The following is a 26153-nucleotide window of genomic DNA, read 5'->3' as shown; positions in this document are numbered from 1 at the left end:
CAAGAACCAATTCTATATATGCAAAACACATTCTAAATACACAGCACAGATATGGTAAAATACACAAATTTATGCAAATATTGAAAATCATGCATAAAGAATGTCTCATGGACATATGGAACCAGTATTATATTTATAAATATGATCAGAGAATTCTGACAATGTATACTCATCAGATTTACCAATATAATGTGCTTTTTGAACTAGTGTTAAATAGCATTCAACATTTGTTGACTGTGGCACTGTTGTGAATGAGTAGTATATGTAACCAACCAGCCAACATTAATGGAGTACAGGACAACAAATGATTCACACACAAACTGCAGATAACACAGTCAGCATGGTTAGAGCTGTCACTGTACTATGCAACATGTAACGGGTATGAATCTAGACAAGAAATAAAAAGTCATGTGAAATAATAAATATTTAAATTGAGAGCAAACTTTATAAAAACAGACTATATAGTGTCTCTCAAAAAGGACTTAAAGGTGTAAATAGGTTGTGGTACTGGCATATTTTTTAAAAAACAATGTAAAGTAAAAAGTAAAGTAAAGGTATCCCTTAACAGGCTGTGAAGATCCATAGGGTTGTGAGATGTTGAGGCTCCAACATTTTCTAGATAATGGGCTCAAAGTTGGCGGTATGGTTGTCAGCCTTATGCGCGAGCCATGCTTTACCCCCAGGAAAATTATTTAATTAATTCCTGGTACTCATTTCTGTTAGAGGCTGGAAGGATTAGGTCAATTTGAAAAAATGACCCGGGGCTTGAACCTGTGACCTTCCAGCTTGTAGCATAATGCCTCAACCAATTATGCTACTGCGTGCCCCAAAAAATAATGTGTATGAACAAACTGCATAATGAAGGTACAAGGTAGGGCATATTAACCTTTCCGATTTCACAAGGTCATTGCTGAGGCTAGGGAGGGGGTAGAGTGGTGGGGATGGTATCATTAGATGTGCAGTTTTCAGTACACACAATGGCTTGGTCAGGAGAACATCGTGTGTTTGTGCTGGAAGAGTTTATTAAAAATGGCAGTTCTATGATCAAAACCCAGCGAGCCTTTTGCACTCACTTTGCTCTCGGTCGGCGTGATCCCATTCCCACTGGACCAACAATTAGAAATTGGGCATCAAATTTTAGAGTGACATCTTCTGCATTAAAAAGAAAATCTTCAGGCCGGAGCAGGACTTCAACGTTGGCAGAAAATGTGGCTAGAATGCGGGCTTCAATTTTGCGATCTCCCAAGCATTCTGCACGGAAGCACGCTGCTGCACTTGGATTATCTGCCCATAGAGTTAGAAGAATCCTTCACAGAGACCTCAAAATGCACCCATACAAGATGCACATAGTGCAAGAGTTAAGTGAAAGAGACTCTGAAACATGAAGAAATTTGTGCAACGACATTCTGCAGAGTATCCCTTCCACAGCTGTTTTGATCTGTATTGACAAGGCCCATTTTCACCTGTCCGGGACTGTAAATAAACAAAATTTCGGCTACTGGGCTGAGAATAACCCTCGGAACCTTCACCAACGACCACTCCACAGCTCTCCAGTGACGGTGTGGTGCGCTGTTTCCGATTGTGGTGTCTGGGGTCCCTACTTCTTCGAAGATGGTGAAGTTGTTACAGTGACTTCTGCTTGATATTGTTACATGCTTGAAAATTTCCTTCTACCGAAATTGGATGAACTATTGCAAGATCATGACCTGGAAGATATCTGGTTCCAACAAGATGATGCTATGGGCCACATCTTCGATCGTTCAATGGAGATTCTAAGACAAATGTTTCCTGGTCATCTTGTCTCTTTGCAGGGTGACATTGGGTGGCCCACCAAATTGCCTGATCTAACACCATGCGATTTTTTCCTGTGGGGTTACCTCAAGGCAAAGGCACATCGTCCCCGAACCATCGATGAACTGAAGGCTGCCATCACCGAAGAAATCAACACTATTCCACGGAATATGACTTGTAGAGTCATAGAAAACTCCCGAAACAGGCTCCGTCAGTGTATGGAAAACGGGGGTGGCCATTTGGAAGATATTATTTTTAAATCGCATTCAAATAAAACTGTATTCTATGTCCTTTCAAATAATAAAATAATTTTGCCTGCATCTTTCTTTATTTCTATTCCACGCATTTTTGAAATCAGAAAGGTTTATATGCCCCACCCTGTATTAATATAAAATGGTTAACATGTGGTATACTGGGAAAAGGAAACAAGACAGAAGGAAAAAACCTGAAAATGTGTACTTCTCAGTAACAGTGTAGTATAGTGCGTGAATGCAGCATTAAGCAAACTTGTATTCTGGGCCATATATACATATGGGGTATGCACCCTATGGTATTATGTTTGGAAGGAAGAATGTGTGCTAGAGAGAAACTTGTCTGCAACAGAAAATGCTCACGTTCCTTGGGATTCTTTTATAACCAGTCTATATTGGCCTTTCTTGTGGTTCACTCTGTACTAGAGAGGAAATTCAAGAAAATGAGGCAGAGTAGAAAATATGTTGTTGTACAAACAAGGAAGAAAAGTTTATCGATTATATATTAAGAACATCTCTTATTCACACAAACTCACAAAAGAAAGATATCTACATTTCTCTTTGTAGGTAGCTTTTTGGGTAAAAAGCTAAGATACTGTGAGTCTTTAAGGCAGACTTGGAAATGCAAGGAATGATTAAATTAACAACAAAATTATTTTCTTTCTATGATGTTCTTTCGCCACAACTGCCAACCCTGAGAAATTTCATTTTCCACCTCGCCCTTCTGTTTTTCATGTAAAATTCTTAATACACGATTTAAAAATAGTAAGTGCACTCTTCCTGCTAAAATGAAGCGAGTCCTACAAAAGGGACCTGGGTAACAAATCTGTCGGTGCTTGAAGAACACAGCAATGGTAGTGTTAGCGGTGTAATTGTTTAAGACTGATATCTTTCTATACAATAGGTATGAAGACAATTTCAGTTTCTTAAACATTCTTCTCTATTCCAAATTATATTTCAGGAACCCGATGAACCATTAACATTCTCAGCTACTTGAAATCACTATTTCCATTATGGTGGTAATGGGCCTTCACATGACCTTCCCAAATCAATGTAATCATGCTAATTATGTCATATACATTACACATTTCATTACATACTATATTATTTAATTTACAATAATTACAAGACAATAACCAATTCTAATAAAAAGTACAGCAATACAAATCTACCGAAGGAAAAATACTGTAAGCGTAGTCAACCACTCAAATTTACTACCAATATTTTCAGTTTCTTCTGAGCAAGGCTGCAATTGTGTTGGTAACACAATCACTGTATAGAAATTACTAACATCTGTTATCAAATCTTCTGTACTCAATGAAAGTGACCAAAAAAAAAGTTAATGAACTTACAAAGCAGAATGTGAATTTTTCTTGCTTTTGTGCAGATACATTACAGCAACTGAATCCCTGTTTCATGATTTATTTAACAACACTGTGACAACTACATATGCTATATAGTGTCAAATGAGAAATGACAAGACAATTATAAATCATGATGTGGAAAGAATGTGGAAGGGGTCATGGCCTATTTTAAAGCTCTGTTTTGGCAACTGCAATGAAAGACCAAAGATGATGATGATGATGATGATGGTGAACCATGTGTAGGGTAGCCAGTCTCCTAGATTGAATGTGAATGGGAGACAGGCAGGTCTACACTGTGATGGTAAAATATTAAATATGACAGGACATAGCCCTCAATCTAGTCACAGTGCCCTTGTACCCCTTCTGTGCTACAATATGCACAAGTACAGTTGGTGCTACTGACAGTGGCACTGCTGCATGCACAGCCACTGCCTCTGTGACATGTGCACTCCAGCATATGGTGAAATATTCACTTGTGTGAGCTACATGTTGGATACCAGTTTGAATACTTATTGCAGTGATGTATGAACCTTTGTACTGTTCCATGCAAGTGTGATTTTGTGGACTTGAAACATTTAAACACAGTTAGTATCACTGTAACACTATTTCTGTACCAGCACAAACTCAACGATTTCATTCACTATTCATATTTCATGTTGAACCTCTCTCTCCCCCACTACACCTTGGCAACCTCACTGTAGCTTTCTACCACTGATATGTAAAGAGTGTAGTGTTGTAACAGCTCATCCTAGGTAAGGAATTCCAACATTTAGGATTGGAAACAGCATTTGCAACAGATTTTTCACATTTGGCTATATAACCAAAGTCTTCTATGGGTCAGAATTTGGGGCACACCATATAGTAAAGAGAGCCAATTAATGCCTCTCATTCATTCCAGAGTTAAATTTGATTTAAAGTGAATTTTAAATACTTCACTGATGTGAATATAAAATTAAAACTGATTAATACATGAGTATTTTATATAAACAGAATGCATATATAAAAAGAGGTTTAAAATTTGGTCTGAATGATCAGTTCTGGTATAAATAGTGTGTAGGTTACTAATTATGCCGCAACAGAAAAAATTGTTGCCTTCCATGTGTCTTATTATACTATTTAAAATAATTTGAGTACAATAAATTTAGAAATGACATGGAAATTATTTGGAATGACTAATCTACAATGTTAAGTGTATTTAGACAGTCATAAAACTGACAGCTGTACAAAAGAAAACAGCGAATACAACTACTACAAGTGATGGAAGGAAGTGTATTACATTTGGCAACATCTGTTGATGCACAATGACATATATAATAATATAAGTATGCTACACATTTCCCCTAAATAAATACTTAGAAATTATTTAATAAGATAACCTTGTTTTTTCTTAAATATAAAAATGGATGGTACAATTTGTATTGCCATCACAGTGCTAATGATTAAAATCAACTATGACACCTTCCACATCTCAAGAAGTATATGTCCCAAATGGGCAACTACTATCGGATTTATTTACAGTCTTCCTTAAAACTATCTTCTGATTACGAAAATAATTTCACTGTTATTTCTTTTCCAAACTACTGAAAACAAGCACAGGTGTCATTACAAGACACAGATAATAAAACGTGTCAACAAGCTAACAGACAAAAGAGTACGTTCCTTTTTATGATAAGGACAAATGGTAATTGTTCCCTTTATGCCACTCTGCATCCAATGCACTACTCCCATTCAAGCAACAAGAAGTCCTAATGACAAGTGGTGACAGCGCACGAATAGTAACTGGTAGATGAAAGCCAACAAATCACCTTCAGTACAAAAATAAATGTCAGGTCATCAAGGTGAAGTAAAGGGCTCAGATCACAGTCAAGTCAGTTTCTCAGCACTTCTTAGCACAGTCCCTTCAGGATCTCAGACATGGCCTCAATTATGAGGTCAATCTTTTGAGCTTTGAATCTTTCAACTTCGAAAAATTAACATGTTACTCCTGTATTGAATAGATTTAAAGGGAATTTAAAAAATGTTACCTAAACACATTGTTTGATAGTGTATTGCAGCATGCCTATCAAGACCTGCCACAAACATTTTGTACAATGATACTTGAAATATATTAAAAAGTAACTTCTCTTTTCAATGATGTAAAACTATACACTGCCACTGAACAAATACCTCAACAGGCTCTTCTGTTAATTTGGAGGTCAAAGGTCGAATCTTTGACGCTGCAATCCAATGTCTTCATGATCCAAAAAACGGCGAAAATTTGTCTGGCATTCTGTGCTAATCCAGTGCTGCACCAGAAGGGACACTTCTGAATCCAACGCTGCTTCTACCTTTGCCCGCAAAGTATGTCGTAGCAGGGCCTTGGTTGCTTCCATTGACTGTAAGATAATATCACACATAAATGGGGCATGACATATGCATACAGAATTTTGGAAAGTGATCATTTGGGACCATATGAAAGAGGCGGGAGATCATGAATCATTGATCACTGGAAATAGGACTGCAGGGATGCAGACCAATCAGAACTTTCCACAGATCAAGTCAAAGTAATCTGTATCTGCGAGAATGTTCTTACTTCAACACAAATAAATAATACTGACTTCACTCATACAATGAAGCAATCAATCAAACAACCACATACATATACAGACTTTCATCTCTGTTCTCAGTAAAGTTTCAAACGATTATCAGCATTCAAGTATTATACGGTTGCCACTGATGTGGTTCCCAAATTATTTTTGAACTGCAAAATGTGGGACTGCAGTTTGCTAAATTTTTCATTCGACCAACACTATGTAAGATTATCTCATCACAATAATTTCAGACAGCTGGGCAAGTGAACCACAAGATCTCATATTTAACATAAGTTCCGAGAATAAAGATTACCTGTACAGTGAGATCTATGTTGCCTTCAACAGAATTAACCCCAGTATTCAACATTTCAACTAAGCAGACTGAAAATATACAACCACCAATCAAACAATAAATCACTTAAAGGTAGATGGTTCGGGTCTTCCTCAAGCATTAATAGCTATTCATCTGTTCAAGAAATTCTGGTTATGGAATCCAAAGATTTACCACTGTATTCACAAAAGCCTGCAATACTGTACCATCTTGGGTCACTTCAATACTTTTTATGTTGTGGTATATTTGCTCAAAGCAAGAAGTGTGAAGGCACAGAAACAGCTGTTGCTATAGCAGCCCATATACCTGCAGCAGAGAAATGTGTCATGTACGCTGTGACATCATGCAACAATAGAAGAGGTGTTGCAAGTGGTGTTCTCTATGGGTCCGCACTGTGCTTGGTGCTACACAACTGTGCAGTAAACACATCTCTGTAGCAGTGATTCAACATGCAACACCAGAGGAAGCGGTGTTTTCTGTGGGTCTGCCCTGAGACTATACAACGAGGATCTCATGCAGCTAGAATTAGAACTGAATTCCGGAGTTTGCAACTGCAGCAGAGAACTGAGTCAAGTTCCACAGTTGGCAGTTGGCCCAGAGAATTGAGACAGTCTCCAAAGTTGGCAGAATAATTGAGAAGAAATGGCAAGAAAGGAATTAGGCTGTGCAAAGAAGACTTCATGTGTGCTGCAGTGACAGTGAGACTGCTATAAATCTGTTACCAGGATATGACTAGTTCCAAGTGGAGTGTATAATGGGTCAATAAATCCAATCATCCAAGCCAAAACCCATCCACAACTCTCTCTCTCACACACACACTTATATGTTGTACTCATTTCACACATCTTGAACCAATTCCCTTAAAAATACGAGGCAAAGAGAAAACTATGTAATTCCTCATTATGTAATATTCTCAGTTCTCCTAGGGATTCATCACTAATAAGCTGAAATATTCTCAACAGCACATTGCCCCATTTCTATTACAACATTAGATATTTTATTATATCGTATTAACTGAATATGTAATTTTAGCCTAATTTCCTTCCTTAAGGAGAAAGGTAAAACTTGTGGGATCACCATGATGTCTATGTGTCTGCCCAGTTCATATTTCAAACTAGCTGCAAGATTTTCACAAAATTTTTCATGAGCATTTTACCCACTACTGAACACTTGTTTCTGCCCTTTTATGGCATAACAGATACATCTCTTTGGAGGTCACTTCAGCATCATACTTTCTTTTTAATTTTCTCCAATCAGTAATAACAACATAGCAGACAAGGGAAGTTGTGCTTTTGGAACAACAACAATGGAACTTAATTTTGGGACTAGAAGTTATGTTAATAGACATTTAAAAAATACGAAAATTTTAATGATGTTTGTAGACTGTAAAACAATAACATAGCGACCATGTGAACATTTTCTTTTGCTTTTGGGTTGATGTTGGTAATTAATGAAATACTCCAGTTAAGTGTATGAAACTTGGTAGTACGATGGATAATAAACATACCTACAGAGCATATATAAAATACCATTTGCAGGCTTTCATGGTGGTTAATTACTGATGTTAATTCTGTTCTTGCATTACTGCACCATTATCATTACTAATTTCGTGCAAACTCTCATTCTCAATTGTGGGTTTGAAAATATCTACTCAATCTACTTCTGCATTGAAATCTCCTAACAAAATTTTAGTATGGTATTTGGGGAGTTTATTGCAGAGAACCTAAAATAAATTATGTAATGAAAATTATGAAAATGGTTTACGAAACACTGCAAAGCCTACATCTGATGAAATTTCAAGCAGTCATAATCTACACATAAGTCAAAGATCCTTTGCAGCAACAGTAACAATGTCAACAACATATAACACATCTACAATTAAAGCAATAAAGAAAAATATTAAGTCTTGTATTATCATCTCAGCACCTACCATCCAAACTGCATTTTATTATAATATTTCGGCATCTCATTGCATTGAGGCATTATCCTCATTATTATAGTACCCATCAATAATGCAACAATATTTTTAACATATAAAAGACATTTAAATATGTTTCTCACTAAAAGTGTAACTTTAATATTTTAATACAGTGCAGTAATCTCCCTGAAAACAAAAGAAAAATTACCCGATGATGGCCCATATGTGGCCGAAACATGTAAATTGAGAAGAAACGTATGTAAAACTAGAGACATTTTAGTAATCTGATAATCGCTTTTAGCATATAAGTTATACTTTTAGTGAGAAACATATTTCAGATGTCTTTTATATTTTAAAAATATCGTTGCATTATTGATGGGTGCTATAATAATAAGGATAATGCATTTTACTGTTAGATTATAATCCGTCTGGATGTGGGGAAGAGAAAATTCTTGACCCTACCAGCACTTGAACTCTGACCTCTGAAATACAGCCCATAGCCAGCTGGTATATCGATTGCACTATCCCAGCTCCTAATTTGGAAGTATTTACAGTACGAAGTAGGCTTTCTGAGTTCTGCTTGGAACTCTTCTTTTATCTCATAACATTTTGAAGAAATTGTCAGTAGAACTGGCACAGACAAGCGCAGGCAGTGCATGTCAATGGGAAGAAATGTATGTGGGCGGGACAAGGCATTCCAGTCTGTACGTGCAGCCCAGAGTGTAAGCATGTGGACACAAGTTGTAGTTCTTTCATTGCTACTACTGCTAACAGCTGTGCTGCAACCATCACAGCAGATCTTCACTGTGAACAGGAAATCAGACCTTCTGGACATTGTCTACCCTCCTCAGGTACAGAGAAGGACAAAACACTGTGATGCAGTGGTTATCACTCCTACTTTAGGTCATTACATGATACCTCAGTATGAGAAGCCGGTATTCTGGATGTTTCAATTCCTCCAGGACCCTGGTTCTTAAATGTGGGCTAAATCCTCTGTAGAGGGGTATGAGTATGTTAGACAGCTGAAGGGGTTAAAAGCTAATTTATGAAAATAATTGTTTTTTGGAATGTAACAATATCTAGTCTGGTATAAATACACCATCATTTTGGGGGGGGGAATGTGGTGCCAACATCTTCAGCGTAGAAGAGGAACTCCTGTCTACAGAAATCTTGGTTCAAGGGTAGATCTACTTAGGAACCCAACCGAGTAGGTTTTCTTTTATATCCTGTTCACCTTAAGATGGAAACAGAACAAACTTCCAAAACAGCAGTTTTAATAAAACTGGATGGTGGGCAAAGACCAAAATAATAGTTTTACGTAATGTGTCACATTAACGTCAAGAAGGTTTGTTAACATTGACTGGGCAAATGTTGCACTGTCTCAGTCTCAGAGAAGGCACTTCATTAGTACACAGCTAATTTAAGGCCACTGCTGTAACATTCTTAATTAAGATACAAGCTGTCTTATTAGGATCAAGGCTTCCTCTTATCTTCATTTATTAAGGTCAGGGTCAAGACATTTCAATGAAGAGAAACGAAAAAGAGGGTTGTCCATATCTTGCACATTATCCTTCTTCCAGTATTATGACTTGTTGTCCTATTATAGACACGTGTATTATAAAACAGAATCTTTTTACAATTTATCTGTCTTCCAACATATCCTTCCTTATCTTGTATTTTTTTGCAAGGGTCAAGAATAAGATAAGGTTTCTATCTGTGTCTTGTCATGCCACAGTTCCAAGTCAGTTACTTCTGCATCTCTGTTCTCTAACTAACCAAATTCTGTTGCATAGCAGTTCTTCTGCTACATAATCAGGACGTCACAGGTTCAAACCTTGGTCCTGAGACCAGCTATCAAAACCAATTTCTTCATGATTTTCCACAGTTTTGCCAAGCAAATTATGGGATAGTACCTTAATCCACACTCCTTCTGATTAATTTACATAATCATTCTACCATTCAACACTATACAACCTATGCAGTTGAAGATATTCCATTAAACAACTACATATCTTTCACATTAATTCTTGCTTGTTTCATCCACTGTGTCCTTGACTCTACACAGCGTTTCTGCTTTAGGTTTCAATTCCAATGCAATTCTCTTCCTCATTCATTCTACACTGCCAAATATTTTAACCTCACATTTCCAAATCCTTTAATAAAGAATAGGGTGCTGAGGAGAATATCTGGACCTAAGAGGAGTTAAATAACAGAAATCTGCATAATGAAAATCTTCATAATTTGTACCCCATGCCAAATATTATCAGACTGACAAAATCAAAGAGGATGAGGGGAGAGGAGAAAATATGTACAAAGTTTTGGTGGCAAGACTTAAAGGAAAGAAATCACCAGGAAGAATGATAATATTAAAATTTATCTCAAGGGAACAGGTTGTGAGAATGTGGACTGCATTTATCCGGCTCAGAATAGAAGCCAGTGGCAGGCTATTGTGAACAAAGTAATGTATGTATTAGTTCCACAAAAATGCTGGGTATTTATTGAGTGGCTGAGCAACTAATGGCTTCAAAAAAAGAACTCGGTCTCATGAAGTCAGAGCTAACAGAATATATCTTCTTCCTGTGCATTTTATGGGGCAGCCTAACAAATCCAGTTCTTTCATCATGTTTCCAGTTTATTCTGTAGATGCCCTCGAGTCTAAACATTATATTGGAAATGTGTAGAGAGGGTACAGAGGGAAAGCTCTTCACAATCTAGACTTTGGTACTAGATGGAGATGACAAAGGCAAGTATGGACATAGCAACGAAGGCAAAAATTCTTTTCTCTTATGGGAATTTAAGTCTAGTCATTCGGCATGTATTCTGTTACTTTACTGGGCTAACCAGGCTCATAATATCGTCTATAGTATTGTATAAAACCTGTTCTTGTGAAACTTGTCATCCTCAACCCTCTACCTGTCATACCACCACAAGGCAATGCAAAGAACATACAGACTACAGCAAAAACAACAGCATTGCTACAGGTAACCATAAGTAATACCTCTATACACTACAACAGAAATAACAGATAGCAACCTCAAGAAGAAAATTACAACAAAGTTCATACCTTGTATTTCATAACCAGATGAAATTTTATAATCCTAGACAAAGCTGTAATATATTACAATTTTAAAGCACTTCCTTTTATAATGTATGCCTTCTGAAAATGACTCAAATGGGCTGAAAAATGTAAAGGCAGTAAAATAAGCTACCTCATATAAAGTACGTTAACACTGGAAAGTATTCTTATTAAGATCATTAGTAATAACAAAGACTCCCTTTGTATGGTTTTCAGGCTCAGAGTGAAAGAGGATTAGCACTGTGCAAATTGAATGCTGTATGCAATGTTCTGCACCGGCGCTTCTGGTTTCGCATGCGAATTGAGAGAATGTGTCGCTGTCCCCACAGGTCTGAGTGTCCCATGGAATGGAGCAGCAAACAGGATAATTACACAATGAGCCTTAGCAACCGTTCACAACTAAAAGTAAATCATTACAGTATGTTCTGCAAACACACAAACACCATAAGTACAATCAGTTCTGAGATGAACTTGACACCTATATGCCAAAATGTTTCAATTTACAATTGGGCATAAATAACCAACTATAACTCAGTGACCAATTTTTGAATATATTTCGACCAGTAATGATTCAGTTCGCCTGATCTAAATATAAATTGTTGCTGTCACTAGGTTTGTACTTAAAACTCAGAGGAATACTTAACACAGAATCTTTACTGAAGTTTATGATTTATTTTGTTACAAAAATTTCACATGTACAGCTCCATTGGGTCACAGTTATTGATACCAAACAAAACTTTAAATAAAGATTCTGTGTCCACCATGATGTCAAATTTTCAAATTCACACCCCTCCAAGGGGGAAGGAGGAGGGAGGGACCACCCATAAGCAATTAAAAGGGTGCAATGATGGAATGTCTCCTACAGGCATGATGTTACACTCAGTAACATGAAATTCCATTGCCTGGTTCAAGAGTTGTGGAGGAGAGGGAGGACACATACAGACTTACCTTTTCTTACATTAAAGAAATATATATTAAAAATATAGAATTCCCCATTAACAGCAAGCAAATGTGATTAGAGAACAAATCCAAGAAAACTAATTGGATTTTCATATCTTATCACCGGAATACACACTCTGAGAGAAAACAGAATATTTGAGAACAACTGCTGGTACAAGAGAGACTGAGCAAGAAGAGATATTTACAGCTTGAAAATTTGTGTACTCTCAGAGTGATTAAAACAATGAAATGGGCAGAACATGGACCATGCAGGGGGTAGGATGTGCACACACATGCATGCAGGCACACACAAAATTCTGCCTAGGAAAGGGTCTACTTAGGAGACTGTCAAGAAGATGTGAAGATAATATTAAAATCGACTTTTTTTTTCGCTTAGTGGGGGGGTGGAGTCCAACTGGGTCCACTCGGCACAGCGGCCACTGATTGGCCTATTGTAGTCTGACCCGGGTGATTGTGATGATGGAGAATTTGGTGGAATGAAGATTGGCAGGGGAAACCAAAGTACTTGGAGAAAACCCGTCCCATTGCCACTTTGTCCACCACAAATCCCACTTGAACAGACCCGGGCCACAGCGGTGGGAAGCCAGCGACTAACCGCTTCAGCTATTGCGTGGGCAAAATGGACCTTTGTGAACTGTTTTCAATTTCTTCAGGCATGTGATGAATGACAAGCTTTCATATTAGTCTCACCACCTGAGCAGCAGTTACTTTCAGTAAGCACTATGTTTCAGTTCTGCCAAACCATAGCAGATCTGCTACACTGTTCAGCAGAAAGTCAGGCCATAACAGTGACAGAAACTGTAACACCATCATCAGTCTCACAAAACGTTGCTTCCATGCCATCAACGCAGACAACTATTCAGGCTGCATGCAACTGTCCACATAATCGCTACTGGAAGCTCCATCAATACTCCAACAGTGAATCTGAGAATGGCACTATTTACACAAGCACCATCTACAAATGTAGTGAGGTAACTAAAGCATCAAGTCAAGTTTTATTATTTGCTGCAAACTTAACATTTCATTCATTTTTTCAAGGTGAGACTAGTGCAAAACAGTTTAATTTCAATTTTCCTTTTATGTTGGAACATATAAAATGTAGAACAAAGGAACTGAACCCATGTAACACCTTCAGAATTCTTGTTTTCTCTCCACACTAACCCAGGGTCTATTTAACATATACTGAGTTTCAGATTTTAAATTCTAATAGGAAATGCCTTAAAAAGGCATGTACCTGAATCTAATGTTTAATACAGATAATTCTAAGCAATTACAACAAGAATGTACTTTCTCAAACAAAACTCTGGATGACAGGTATGTGATTCTTCAGACAAAATACCAGGGAAAATTGTTGGGAACAAAATCATATCAACAAAAAACAAAACACACTGAAGCTGACCACTTTACACTAAGTTACTGTTTTTTTGAGTTAGAATGTTTTCAAATAATAGAGGTAAACTGTCATGGTTTTCACTACATATTTTTCAGACCAAAGACATGGTTCTGTATTTGATAGGCATTACTGCATGTAGATATGAGAGTTTCTGTTTTATATACGAGGGTTGGAACACTGGCAACACTGCTGTGGAGATGCCATGCAATGGAACCAAATAATGTCGCTTATACCACACGTTAGTTACATACCTACCTTACCTGAGAGCAAATGGACTCTCCCTTCCCACATCACGCACATGCGCAGTGATGAGAGGAACAGAGACTCGTGTTAACTGGTCTAATGTAGTGTTGTCACAATGTTTTCGAAACAGGAACAATGGAGTTGGATAAAGATTGAATGTGCCAGAGGCCGTACCGCACAAGTGTCATCAAGGTCTTCAAGAGGTTTCCAGGGAATTTGCATTGCCTTACAGAACGGTGGCAACGTGGGTAAAAAGCCTTCAATGAGGGACGCCAAAATGTGGCAGACATGCGTCAGCCAGGTCATCCTAGTGTCAGTGAAGAAGAAGTGTATGCTCTTTCTGCGTTACTGGAGAGTCATCGATGCCATATGATTTGTGAGCTGGCCCGAGAGACAGGATTAGCACATACGACTGTGCTTAACATTCTGAAGGAATGCCTGGGCATGAGAAAAATCACATCACGACGGGTTCCGCATGATTTGACGGAAATGCAGAAATGGCAAGCTATGGCTGATTTGTTCGATCGATGGGGCTGGGAAGTGCTGTACCATCTGCCATACTCCCCGGACTTAAGCCCTTGTGACTTGGCTTGATTCCTATAATGAAGGAACCACTTTGTGGCATTCGCTTCAGAACTGTTCCAGAGATTCTTCAGGCAGCAGACTGCTCTATTCGAACTATCAACACAACAGGCGCTGCTAAATGTATCCTACAACTTCCACATCACTGGCAATGTGTTGTACACAATGCTGGTGACTACACTGAAGGAGAAATAAAACTTCGAAACATGCATCTATTTTATATCAGTTGTAAATAAATAGTTGCCACTATTAAAAGTTCCAACCCTCGTAGGTGAGAGATAAAAGGTCTCCGATCTCTTCTTTCCTCCCATAATCCTTCCTCTTCAATTTTTTACCACCTCTTTCCTCTCTTTTCTCTGTCTTCTAATACCTGGTTGAACCACTTCAATCTGAGTCATCTCACAGCCTTAACTTCAGTGCTAATGCCCTGCTCAGTATCTCTGTTACGTTCATTTCTTTTTATGAGATATACTTTCTTGATTTATGTTGGTATGTTTGAAAAAACATACCTACTTAAATGCAATGATAACTGTATTGAATGTCTCTCATACAATGGCCTATTATGTTTCAGATATATAAATGCAATGAGAATGAGTTCTGTGGCAACATGCGCGCTGACTATTATTTCACTTACTACCAGTGTTCCTGCCCCCATGGTCTCATGTGTCTACAGAAGGATCATGAGACATACAACATTTCTGAATTGCTGTATACAGGTTCAGCATACAAGGCAATTTGTACCCCCAATTGAAAGAGATCTGGACATTCTCCATGGTCATTCTGTGACAAGAATTTAAAGAAATGCAGTGTATACACATCCATAATGTCATAAAATAGAGTATCTGTTAACATGATTCATCTGATCAGAAGAAATGCTGACAGATCTGAACTCAATCAAAAACCATAAAGGGCATAAGGAACAGAAAAGTCTGTAAGAAGCTAGTAAGTGCAGAGGAAACTAAGAATTATGTTCGAAGCTTATGTCTCGTCACCAGAAAACTGGATTAAATCATAATTTAAAGAATTAATAAATCCTTTGAAAATGTCACAAAGTTTAAGTTCTTATAATAAGCAAATTGAAGTAGCACTGCCACAGACTTGCATTCAAGAGGCGATTGCTTCAAATCTCGGCATGGACACCAGTTATCCAGACACGCATTATTCATGGTTTGCTCAGCCCCTCCAAGCAAATGCTGGGATAGTGCTTTGATTAGGACATGACTACATTCTTCAAAATCATTTTCAGTTCCATCATTCATCGATTATCCTACCAATCAATGCCATACAATCTAAGATACTGACAGCACAGTAAAACTAACCACAATGTGTTCAGGTTCTTGTGTGGATGACAGTAATCAATCAAAATGGCATTAAAGCTGAACTTGAGGGAAGATAAACATAGGAAATGCATGCAACCATTCAGTTCAGAATCTTTCATTGTTGTACCTAAAACCTAATTACTGAAATATACAGAACTGTAAAACTACAAACAAAAAGAAAAAAACAAACTCTGTGGCTTCAGTCCGCAAGTAAACTATACTGACCGAGTGACTGCAGCTTGTAGGTGAAGTTAGTGCCAACTTTATTTCCTTGAAACAGCTTCTCAATTATCCTCACGAGGCTGAGTGGACCCCATTCCAGACCTACTACTTCTCAGAAAATCTGGTAGCGCCGGGAACTGAACCCGGACGTCTGACCACTAGACCACAGAGGCAGTCTAACTGTAAAACTACATGTGTTTAAATGGATGAGAAATTTGATCTCTTAGTTTGAAGCAAGAACACAGTGGTAAAATGTGGATGTCTCGTAGCAAAATGCTGGGATCACTCAGATCTAGGAGGAAGTAAGAGGAGGATGGTGAAAATTACATAATAAGAAGTTTAATAATTTTTACTCTTCATTTAATACTGCTAAGAGGGTGGAGGAGGAAGCTGGAATAGCGCAGTCTGTATAGTGATTGGCTACAGTCTGGACAAACAGAGGTTGGGGTTTGAGTCTCAGCAGGGTCAAGAATTTTCTCTTTTCTATGTTGTCCAGTACAGCTCTGCAGCCCACCCAGCCTCCTATTCAATGGGGACTGGGGGATCTTTCCTCAGGGGTTTAGCGTGAAGCTGACCACTCACCACCAGCTAGTGCTGAAGTCAAGACAACTTTACCTTTACTTTAAGAGGGTAGAGGACATACAGCATTGATGGGACAAATGAGAATTAGATGCAAAACATTAATCAGGAACCCCCAAGAGATACAATATTTGGGGGACCTATGTTAGATGGGGTGATAATACCAAAATGAATCTTATAGAAATACAGGGTGAAGGTGTTGACTGGGTTGAAATACAATACTTGGGGGACCTATAAATACAAACCACTCCGTCCAATGTGACATGTAAGTTTTTACTACGTTAAAATTTATCTCCCCTACATCTTTTGGTCCTTACGGACCATCTTCAGAGGGAACATCATTACAAACTGGAAACTACCATCACAATACATGTTTTGATTTAAAATACATACACTTATATCCTATAATGCACAGTATGCATAAAGTCAAACGTTTCACAATCACAGCAGCTTCCTGGTGTTGTAAAGTTTCTAGATGTTATTTAAAAAACCTTTATTGTCAATGGTTAAAATTATTTTAACCACGTATGTTTGTGTCTGTACTCCTTTCTTGTGTGGGGCAGATTTTGTGCCGCCTGTCTATGTTGATGAGGAGGTTCTTGATGTCGTCCAGGGTTTGTTTGTGGCTTGCTGTGTATGTATTTTAAACCAAAACACCTATTGTGATGGTAGTTTCCATTCTGTAATGATGTTCCCTCTGAAGAAGGCCTGTAAGGACCGAAAAATGTAAGGGAGATAAGTTTTAACGTAGTAAAAGCTTACATGTCACATTGGATGGAGTGGTTTGTATTTATAATCGTTAGTGTGATGGACCAGAATGAAACAAATCAAATTTGGGGGACCTACATTAGACGGGGTAATAATACCAAAATGGATCTTACAAAAACACAGTGTGAAGGTGTGGGCTGGATTGAAATGGCTCAGAATACAGTCCAACGAAGACTGAGCTTGTACACAGCAAAAATAAGAATTATAAACCTTTACATCTTGACATACTTGTACATATACAATCCCACTGCCCAGGATCATGACATGAGTATTACACCTTCACAAGGTTCAGTTTTCCATATGCTCTGCACTGATGCATGCAACCAGCAGGGTTACTATCAGCCGTATCATGTTCTAGAGACCATGAAGATGCCTCAGTTTTCTTTCTCCACTAACAGAGGGTGTAAAACTAATAGAAATTCCCTCTAAGAAGCTAATCTAGTCTTTGCAGAATTCCCAACCTCAGGGACTGTGTAAGCATCAATATACCTGGGTCTCCAACTGTCTAGATAATATACATGTATACATAATGTCATACACAAAGTCTATCAATATTATGCTTTACATCCGAATTATGATGTGATTTTATATAAGCAAATAAAAAATATTCATTTTTGCCAATGAGCATGACTGTCAAGTAAACAAAAATGGTGTGTTAACTCAGCTTATGCAGATCATCACCACTGTGCTTGCTATTATTATCATTTATCATCATTAAAGATCCTAGTATTACAACTGCTCCATCTTTTCAGACTTGTTCCTCTGGCCTGGTATTTTACACTTTTTGTAGAGTTCTACCAGATCTTATTCTTTCAACATACTGTAACACGGATGGCCGGGCCATTGGCAGGTATGGACCGACAGACACCCGGGGATATGTGCAAAACAGTAGAACAACAGGGTTACGCAACCCGCTTCTAGGCAATGGCTTAGTAAACAGACTTCTGCGCAGGTGCAATGACATCACACTGCAACAGTACTAGCTATCATATGACTTGTTTTCTGTGTCGTCCATGTGGTGCCTATATAACGAATATCTGTTTAAGGTTAAGTCAGTGGAGAGCCCAGGACGGTTCAGCAGTTGAGAGCACAAGGATGAGAATTGAGTGTGACCTTAGTGAATTGTGAAAATTAGTTGAGTACAGATTAGGACAGAGGAGTACAGAGTGACTGAAGACAAAATAATGTGACATGTTGTGCAATGGAGGACAGCCCCTCCCAACCCAGCAGTACGTGGTGGCATCGGAACGCTGTCTTTACTATGGTAATAGGCAAGTCAACACCCCGCCCCTCTCCTCGCGGTGACGTAACATGGCGCCACACAACAGTGGTGCCTATTACGTAGCTGTTTTCTGTGTTGTCCGGAACGAGGCTAAATAAGGAGCAGCGAAGACTATTCACAGTTTAGTTTACGAGATAGTTACGAGTTAGCCAGGCAGTCAACGTTTCAGTTGTAGTCTAGCCTTCGCAGGCCAAGTAACTGTAATACTGCAGATAGCAGTAGTTGTGAGACTGAAAATTGTGTGACGGTATGAGCGAGTGTGGAATAAAATTCGCTATATCAAATATAGCGTGAAATTATTTGTCGCCTTAAACACCCAACACGTGACAATAACAAGAAGACTTCAAAGTGATTTGAAGTGACAGTTTCTGTTGCTAGGAGATGACTAGTGGAAACAGATAATCCTAGTGCGCATGCAACGGTGAACAGGAAAGTGTGTAAATCTGTGATAGTGCTGTATTGTCTGTAATTAAGAGAGACATCCTACATGTGAGAATATTCTAAAATTGTTTTAAAAAGATCAATTAATGGAAGAAACTGAAATTCCTTAATAATCTTTCCATTACTTTTGTGACTGAAAAGCGACGTCCGATAAACACTAAACCAAAGTCTCTCCAGATGAACCTACTGCATAACTAGCAGAAGTAAAACTCTCATCAGGTGTGATAACATGTCTACTTCTTAGCCTACTGAAGATTTCATCACTCAGTTACAAGTGAAATGATTACTATGTATAACCAGAGTTGCCACACTGAAAACACATTGTTACTTTGTACCTTAAAAACGGCAAACAGTGAGACTCCCACTTAATGCTTTCCTTCGTTTTTTTAGCCTCAGTGATTCCAAGTCAATAGACTCAAGAGTTAAATTACTTCCATTTAAGATTTTACCCAGTTTAGTGTTCAAATCCATTAGTCTCCAAAGAAACCTTAAATAAGTATTTCACTGCATTTTGCTTTCACTGTGCATTACAAAATTATTACACACATTAGTATTACTAAAATTATGGTTAACAGAGAAATTGAACCAATTAGAAGCAAGACAGGCATTATGATGGGATACTGAAACAAATTAATATTATAATACGGACGGCCGGAATGTTGCTAGGTAACCGACAGTTAAAACACCTCATGACCGAATACATGCAAGAGAACAATAGAAGTACGGCGTTTTCAATGTGGTCGGCATTGCGATTGCTATACAATGTCATGGTAAACAATTCTCTACAACAATATAGGCTCATTTCTGTGTGGTTGGTGTGGAGGCTATATAACGACAGTTAGAGACAGAACAGATTTCAGTGTTTCAGAGTATTTGAGTGTGTTTTAAGTGACACTGAGCCTCTGTGGAAGAGAGCCACAGAAATTTTGTCATGCGAAGACTTTATTTATCTTTAATATTGGGAGTGTTTAATAGTGAATTATGAGGAGTGTGTAAATCAGCAACAGTGCTGTCATTTGAGTGTAATTAAAACAGGTTGTAACCGAAGCATTAATATAACCAATCATCCAAACTAGAACCCGTCATTTTGTCACGTGTACCATCTTACATGTGACATATTTTTAATTATTTGGGATATAATACATCCTATGAAGTAGAAAGTATTCAGATCTAAAAGTAATACATTTTGTCAAAATAGCCAAATACATAAATCAGGTCTTCACACTATTATTAGTTTCTACAAGAATAAGACACTTGCTAGATCAACACTGTCCTATGGTTGCGAACTGCAGACACTACATGACGAGCAAAGGACTGACATCAGCAGAAATGCATTTCATGTGGACTGCAGGATATACTCTTTTGAGCCATAACATAAAAAAGAAAAAGAAGAAAGAAAATTGATATGAAGCATACAGATTTCTGAGGTAACAGAATCTAAAGAACAATACAGAAGAAGTTGGTAATTAGGATTTCAAAAAGATCTTAAAATATCAACCAACAGGCAAAGCAAGTCTGGCAATATATCTGAAACAGAAGGGGTCTTTCTGTAATATCCATAATGAGTCTCAGTACACCTAACATTGAGTGTGTGCCTTTAAAGGTGCATCAGTTTCAAGGTTATCTGCACACCGAACACTGGAAATGATGATGATGATGATGATCATCATCATCATCGTCATCGTCATCGTCATCGTCACCGTCACCATCACCACCACCACCACCACCACCATGAAAGAGAGTCATAAAATGCAAGCAGACTTAGTGTTACTAAACACCAGTACTCAGTCTGATAACAATGTAACTGCAAAGCAATTGTCAGCAGGAAAATGCAGGGGAGAGGCAGGTTAGCAAAGAGAAGTTTTTCAATACTTCTAAAATGGAAGTACAAACTTCTCTCAGAGTGTCCTACCTTTACTTTACTGTCCAATTAGTGTTTACAAGGTACGAGACAAAGAACATAACTGATCTTAATGTAACAATTCAGCTGCCCACTCTTTGCTGCCTTAACTCATGGTCAAGCAATTGTTTTTTTCTTTAAATTAGTGGTGTGCATTATGTTACTATAAAGAAAGACAAAGCAAATAACATAATGAAGGAATCACATGCTCCATCTAGTGACAAAGGAAAGAATTATGTGCTCAAAGTGCAATAAAGGAAACATTCTACCTTTTCATGAAATGTTACTATGTGAAATTGGACAGATAAAGTAGCCTGGACAATGTATCAGTAACAAATCTCAGATATGACACGGAAAGTGTGAAGTTATGAGACGTCTAATGACTCACCTGAGCAGATTGACTAGCCATGCTACGAATAATGGGGATCAGCTCCTCCTGGAACTTGGCTGGCCACAATATTCGCGTAACCAGGCCAAAGTGCAGGGCCTCGCTAGCAGTTAGCTTCCGGCACCCAAACAGTAGCTCACTTGTCTAAATGAGGGGAAAACATATCACAAACATTATCCAACATAAACTGCATCAAAATCCTCATTATTATTCAGAGTATCAGAGCATTAATGCTTAATGTCAGCACTTTTCTACCTGGTCAGCTTGGTGATTGCCAGCCTGCCATCTATCACGCTGATTTTGTTCAAATTTTCAGTCCTTACCTTATGTGTCTAATAACGTCTAAGAGATCAGTATCTTGAGAAGAACTTTACATTATATACATACAATATGCAACTTATGAAATCATGTATGATCTCCTCTGTGCAATGAAACATTCCCAAAAACATGACGCAACTATGCCCAAAGTGTAGGGCTAGCATATAATATTTTGCCGCCTCAAAAGAATAACATTTTTGCCACCCTTCTTTCCTGCTGTCAATGTTAGTTCAAAGCTTCTTCCTAAAATGTGCTCCCCTGAGTGTCTGGCTGGACTGCTTGTGCTTTCACAGTGTTCTCGCTCATAAGATTTCCTTTTCCCTCATTCCCTTCAGTCAAAGCGAGAAACTGATTTCTCACCACAAGTATGTTAAAAAACATAGACACCTGACTGGAAATTAAGGAGACTTATTCAGGCATCACAGCAACTTTGACCAAAAGGAAAGCATTTGAACTTGCAGTTTAAAACATACTCTGAAATACTAATATTACAATGATATTTGCTTTAATTTCACGTTGCCTGAATTGTTCTTTATTGATTCTATACTGACAGAACCATCTGCCAAAGTAATAAATGATAAAAACCAGCATTATACTGTGAGACACAATCCATTTCTTTTAACCTAACCACCTCTCAAATAGATTTTACAGCCAAGCCTGGCTAGGTACTGCCACATTTACCAGCACCTATTCAACTTTTGGTTCGGGGCAGCTTACTTTAACAAAGGAATGCATGCTGACTGCTACACAGATAACTCTATATTCTGCAGGATTTTAGGTTCTCAAAGTAGTGGTTATGAAAACTTCTATCTTCTGGAATATAATGCCGTGTATAGTCTGAAGATGCAGGTGACATGTTCCTCCAAAAGGTCAGATGACTTTCAATGAACTACATAGTACTATAGTCCAGATGACGGAACTCTTTAACTCTATACTCATTCCACAGAAAACATACATACTTAGGTGACCACATAAAAGCAAAACTGCCAAAGAAAAGATATCATAAAAATTTAGTTTGAAAAATGGATACACATTTGTACATGTACCGTGAACTTCAGACTTATGCTACGTATCTCTTGTTTAAGTTTTCTCCTGGAACATAAAAAATATTCACAACAGGTTCAGATTTTACTAGAAGTTTTGAATACGACACAAAACAGCTACCTTTGATTTTATTCCAAAATAGTTTCTTAAAAACTGAAGAGAATCAGAAAGACTGTTGTGTACAAGACAAACAGGAAGCGCTGTCTGACTCTGTGGATATGATAATATACAACAGAAATTCCAATACTACCATTTTCGGAGTTCTGACAAATGTCCTAAGCAACGGATTCAGAATGCAGGGGCTCCACAAACAACCGACACATGAGATTTTCCTGTCTCCACGTATGACACACAGCCTGAGGTTTTACATAAATTTAACTATTAACCTTAAAGTATGTAGGTAGGCTGAAAAGTAATGCACACATGCTTGTAAATCGCGAACGAAATGACCTTCAGAAGCGCGCCAGGTGGCATGTGGAAGTAACATTCCCCCCCTCAATACGCATGCGCAGGTTTGAGGTCGTTGTGTTCATTCATTGTATTTCGAAAAGCGGAAGTATGGAGACGTGTTCTAGTGCTATGTCAATGCGAGTTAAACAGCGTGCTGTTATCGAATTTTTAACTGCTGAAAAAGTGACTCCTACTGAGATTCATTGTCATTCAAAGGCTGTTTATGGTGACAATGCTGTTGATAGGTCTACTGTAAACTGATGGGTAATAAAATTTCATGGTTGCGAGCCTGGAAAAGCCATAATTGTTGATGAAACACGCAGCGGACATCCGATCACTGCCACAGATGATAATCATCGCAAACTTGTCGATGATCTGATTCAAAATGGCCGGCGAATAACTCAAAAGCGTATCACAAACCATATTGGAATATCCAAGGAACGTGTCGGCTTCATTATTGAACAATTGGGATACTGTAAAATCTGTTCACGATGGGTACCACACCGTCTCACAGACGAGAACAAACAGCATCGATTGGAATGCTGCGAGCAACTTTTGCAGCGTTACCGTGACGAAGGATACGACTTTCTTTTGAATATTGTGACAGGGGACGAGTCATGGGTCCATTGTTATGACCCGGAAGAGAAAAGACAGAGCGCTGAATATCGACATCCGTCTTCTCCTCAGGCAAAAAAGTTCAAAACACAACCATCCGCCAAAAAACTTCTTTTGACTGTGTTTTGGCATGCTCACTGAGTTTATGTGACCGATTTTCTGGAACGAGGGGCAACGGTAAATTCTTCTCAGTACATACAGACTCTAAAACACCTCCAGCATCGAGTTCGTCGTGTTAGAGGCAGCCTGGGCCAATAATCTTGCAACATGACAACGCTCGTCCACACACCTCGCGCGCAACTGAAGAGGCTCTGCGAAACCTGAAGTTTGAACCGATTCCACACCCTCCTTATTCCCCCCATCTTGCGCCTTGCAATTTTTATTTTTTTCCTCTACTCAAGAGAGACCTCAAGGGTAATCATTACACATAATGTTATATTTTAGCGTCCTGTTGCACTGATTTTCATCCATTATATGTATACAGTGGCCGTCTTGTAGTGCACTCAATTTCACCTGTCACTTCACAACATGTTTCGGCAACATAGTGCCATCATCAGGTGTCCCAATTAGATAGATTGCAATAGACTGACGTAATTGGGACACCTGATGATGGCACTATGTTGCCGAAACATGTTGTGAAGTGACAGGTGAAATTGAGTGCACTACAAGACGGCCACTGTATACATATAATGGGTAATCATTACACCTCGGACGATGAGGTGAAGGCAGCTGTCAAGTCCTGGATTCGAGAAAAGTCGGAAGAATTTTTCAGTGACAGAATGAAAAAACTTGTTACACGTTGGGAGAAATGTGTTAGCCTTATCGGTGACTATGTTGAAAAATAAATATATGCGTTTGAAACTTAAGAATTGCACTTTAATGTACTTTTTGCCCGATCTTGCTATTTGTTTTTGTTCATGCTCTACAAGCATGTGTGCATTACTTTTCTGCCTACCCACGTATGTGCAGGACAATGTAGAGGCATTGCATTTTGGTCTGCCTGAAAGTTAGTCACTGTGAAGAGAGTGGCTGAATTTGCAAGGGGGTGAGGCTGGATACCGTAATGAATGGCACGTAACTAGCCAATTTGACAGTGCAAGAGTGGAAGGAGTGCATAAAGGACATAACAAAATTGATGAGCAAAGGTAATGATAAAACACTATAATCTGTAAGTGCAAATGTACTCACCACAGCATTTCCCAGCATGTGGGGCAGTGTTAATATAGCTGCCCCCTCAGGTACTTGGCCTAATTTGGCATAAGGTGTGTAAAATGTGGCTTTGTCACTTGCAAAAACCATGTCAAAGAATGGAAGCATTGTAACTCCTAGTCCCACAGCTGCTGCATGGACTCCTGCCACAAGTGGCTTGTTGAACAAGGCAAGGCTTTTCAGGAACTCCCTGAAGGTAATCCAATAAAAGACATCAGAGTCATCAGAAATGAAAACATGAAACCCACTTCTTACTCTAATGCTGCTGTGTGTTAGTGACTAGACAAGGCATTTGGACTGATAGTTGAATCTATTGAACACTCATAATTTGTATTCACATTGTATTCTCATTGATTTACATACTCTGTAGATTACTTCAACTACAGCACACATAAAGGAGCTGGGATAGCACAGTTGGTACAGTGACTGGCTACGGGCTGAAGGACGGAGGAGTCGGAGTTCAAGTCCTGGGGGGGGGGGGCAAGAATTTTCAATTCTCCATGTTGTCCAGATCAGCTCTGAGGGCTACCCAACCTCCTATACAATGGGTACTGGGGGCTCTTTCCTCAGAAGGTAAAGAAGCCGGGGCATGAAGCTGACCACTCACTTGAAACTAGTGATGAGGTCAAGAAAACATGGATCTATACAACCATTCCCCATATGCCTTCATGGCATAGTGCTTACTTAGTTAAGCACAGGGAAAACTTTACCTTTACCTTACAGCATTAGTCACTGGTAGGCAGCGGCTGCTAACAATGCTACTCAAGAATGACTGGACTGCTGATGCCAGTGTCAGTCTTGGCAACGAGTGCAGAGGAACTGTCACTTCCAACAGTACCTCTGCAGCTTCATGTTTATTTGCTGCCATGAAAATGTGTGGTCTGGCAATGGTTGCCTCTTCCTGTTCCACTATTCCAGCTTTCAGACATCATGTCACATTGCTCCCTCCTTATGGCAGCTCATCCTGAGTAGTCAACAGGCGTATCACCACTTCTTCTATGAGGAAATGCACCTGTGACATCTGTGTTCACCTTCGTGAATGGCACCTCCACATTGTGCTGGCCCCTACTGACCACATTACTGCAGCTTGGTGTATGTCAGATTTCTGTACTACATTCAATTATTGAAAACAATGGATA

General features: G+C 38.6%; 2 protein-coding genes across 3 annotated transcripts in view; one reads left to right on the top strand and one right to left on the bottom strand.

Annotated features, from left to right (window-relative positions):
• Positions 1–792: 792 nt before the first annotated feature.
• The window catches only part of LOC111861553, a 34541-nt gene continuing 9180 nt past the window's right edge, over positions 793–26153 (bottom strand). For both annotated transcript variants that reach the window (XM_023846212.2, XM_033750366.1), the window contains exons 5-7: positions 24994–25204; positions 21379–21522; positions 793–5781 (exon numbers count right to left, since the gene is read on the bottom strand). In XM_023846212.2, coding sequence (XP_023701980.1) covers positions 5602–5781; positions 21379–21522; positions 24994–25204 — 535 coding nt within the window. In that variant the 3' untranslated portion in view covers positions 793–5601. The remainder of the gene's footprint in view (positions 5782–21378; positions 21523–24993; positions 25205–26153) is intronic.
• Positions 8784–16019, top strand: LOC111861555 (U-scoloptoxin(11)-Sm5a). Its single transcript, XM_023846213.2, has 4 exons — positions 8784–9076; positions 11518–11706; positions 12993–13232; positions 15051–16019. Exons 1-4 carry the CDS (start codon positions 8882–8884, stop codon positions 15228–15230), a joined length of 804 nt encoding a protein of 267 aa, XP_023701981.1. The 5' UTR covers positions 8784–8881; the 3' UTR covers positions 15231–16019.

Source organism: Cryptotermes secundus, unplaced genomic scaffold, assembly GCF_002891405.2.
Source record: "Cryptotermes secundus unplaced genomic scaffold, Csec_1.0 scaffold2047, whole genome shotgun sequence".
In the NCBI taxonomy this organism is placed as follows: domain Eukaryota; kingdom Metazoa; phylum Arthropoda; class Insecta; order Blattodea; family Kalotermitidae; genus Cryptotermes; species Cryptotermes secundus.
Note: the sequence above shows the minus strand (reverse complement) of the source record. Positions and strands in the feature narration are given on the sequence as shown.

Excerpts from the sequence above, each read along its gene's own strand:
- LOC111861555 (XM_023846213.2), top strand. The coding sequence starts at position 8,882 with ATGTCAATGGGAAGAAATGTATGTGGGCGGGACAAGGCATTCCAGTCT. Across the intron at positions 9,077-11,517 it reads ACATTGTCTACCCTCCTCAG|GCTCAGAGTGAAAGAGGATT; the intron begins GTACAGAGAAGG and ends TATGGTTTTCAG. Across the intron at positions 13,233-15,050 it reads CCATCTACAAATGTAGTGAG|ATATATAAATGCAATGAGAA; the intron begins GTAACTAAAGCA and ends ATTATGTTTCAG.